The sequence below is a fragment of the Cyprinodon variegatus genome, unplaced genomic scaffold, assembly GCF_000732505.1.
Source record: "Cyprinodon variegatus isolate N-32 unplaced genomic scaffold, C_variegatus-1.0 Scaffold1184, whole genome shotgun sequence".
Lineage (NCBI taxonomy): Eukaryota > Metazoa > Chordata > Actinopteri > Cyprinodontiformes > Cyprinodontidae > Cyprinodon > Cyprinodon variegatus.
Window position 1 is genome coordinate 124,989 of NW_015151637.1, and position 1,967 is coordinate 126,955.

Genomic DNA, 1,967 nt, shown 5'->3' on the forward strand with positions numbered 1-1,967 from the left:
CTTATACTTTTTTTTCTATATATATTTTTTTTACATTACAGCTACAAATTATGGGATTTTATAGGCTGACACTAAGAAGATTCTCATTGTGTAATTAAAGGAAAATTATGTATTATCTTAAAAAAGACTGGGAATGAAAGTTTAAAGAGGTCCTGTAACTGCTGTCACTTGCATCAATCTGCTGCCTTCTAAAAAATGAAAGATGTTCATTGTGTGATGCATAGGTTGTTAATGATGCAACGGTTTGAGCTTTGTTTGTGAAATATCCTGTTAATGATATTCACTTTGAGCCGGAAGTATTCCTTTTATTGCTCGTCGGAAGCCGAAAGTGAAAGAGTTGTAGATGACTCAGTCAGTCTGAGGAGTGGCTACACCACCGTTTATAGAGATCTAGGTGTTAGTTAGATTTCCTTTACAGCAGCCATGGAGCTTCTTGTTCTTTTGTCTCTTTGCTTGCTGACTTTTATTGGAAAAACGTTTGGTGATGGTAAGAAAAATTAAACGCTCTGTTTTATAATTGCTTTTTTAATTATAAATATCAGATTTTTATTATTATTATCTATTGGCTTTAAATAAGTAATCAGTTTGGACGATGTCATGTCTAGAGTTTCATGTGTGCAGCAGCAGGATGCGCGTGTTTACTACACAAATAGCGGAAGTAAGACGTTNAATAAAAATATTAGTGGGTGGTCCGTCAGGTGTTTAAAATTCATCATTGTGCCGTAATCTGCTAAGCAGCATCAGTCGTGCTGCTGTGAACTGTTTGGTCATGCCGCCTACCTGGCGTGTAGCGGTGCACATTCTATATTACGACCGATGCACCATGGCAGCAGCAGCAGGGGTTAAAATAAGCTGGAAAGGTCCATTACTGCACGCTGAACTTTGACCACTCCACTCTTCAAGAGGTGCTTGTGCAGAAATGTGTCTTTCCGTGCTCGTAGCTCAATGTCTGCGCTTTGTACTCTACACTTATGGTTCACCCTCAGCAGTATGGCTTTCCCTGCTCTCAGTACTTAATAAACTATATGTGGCTGATCATCCTCTTCCAAGTGTAAAAAATCCTTTTGTTTAACTTAAGATTGTATTTCTTCCAACTCACAAGACGTGATGTAAAACATTCTTTAAATTCTACCAAAAGGAATCCCTAAATTATATCCAAAGCAATTATTTAATTCCATACTGTTTAATTTTTGGATAAAAGGTACATAGATCTTTGAATACTGTACTTCTATCTCATAGTTGTTGTTTCTATCTATTTGAATATTTCAACATTTTAGTTAAGATATTGAAATTTAGGTCTGGACTGCCATGGCATTATAAGGCAATTTTGTAGGTTCTCTGTGATCTGTGTATTTTTCTTTATATCACACCCCTGTCCTTGAGACATGAGCAGTGATAAATTCTTAGAAATAAGGCCAAAATTGCAAAGTAGAAGGAAGATTGTTTTTTTTTGTGTGTGTGTGTTTTTGTTTGTTTGTTGCTTTTTCAGAGCAGTGAAGATTTTTTTTATCTGTGTATAATGCATAAGTCAGAGTAGAACAGGAAGTGTTTGCTAACGTCTCAACCCTTGCTACCCTGTCATACCACGTAACCACTTCAAGTAGTGGTTCAGATCGCCCGCACACTTCAACTGGCATTTAAACAGCCTAAGTGTTCAGTCAAAATGTGGCAGTGGAGGGGAGTTGTGGTCAGTTGGAAAGAGTTTGAATATATTCTAAGATTGTCGCTACAAACATGCTTAGTGTCAGGGATTGCCTTCAGTTCAATAAGTCGATGCAATTAACTGGTTTTCCTGTACCAGTACAATGCACTATAGATGCTTTGAGATGACATGTGTTGTGAATTGGCACTATATAAATGTCATGATTGGTTTTATATCAAACCCACATGCAGAACACAACGGAGGCTGGGTAAAAGTTTAACAGAGTTTATTAAAGATGTTGACACACAAAATCATGAACTGGATC

General features: G+C 37.0%; 1 protein-coding gene across 1 annotated transcript in view; it reads left to right on the forward strand.

The window, feature by feature from the left end:
• The first annotated feature begins 308 nt into the window (after positions 1-308).
• The window catches only part of LOC107101993 (butyrophilin subfamily 2 member A2-like), a 29,422-nt gene continuing 27,763 nt past the window's right edge, over positions 309-1,967 (forward strand). The window contains exon 1 of the mRNA XM_015401101.1: positions 309-487. Coding sequence (XP_015256587.1) covers positions 424-487 — 64 coding nt within the window. The 5' untranslated portion in view covers positions 309-423. The remainder of the gene's footprint in view (positions 488-1,967) is intronic.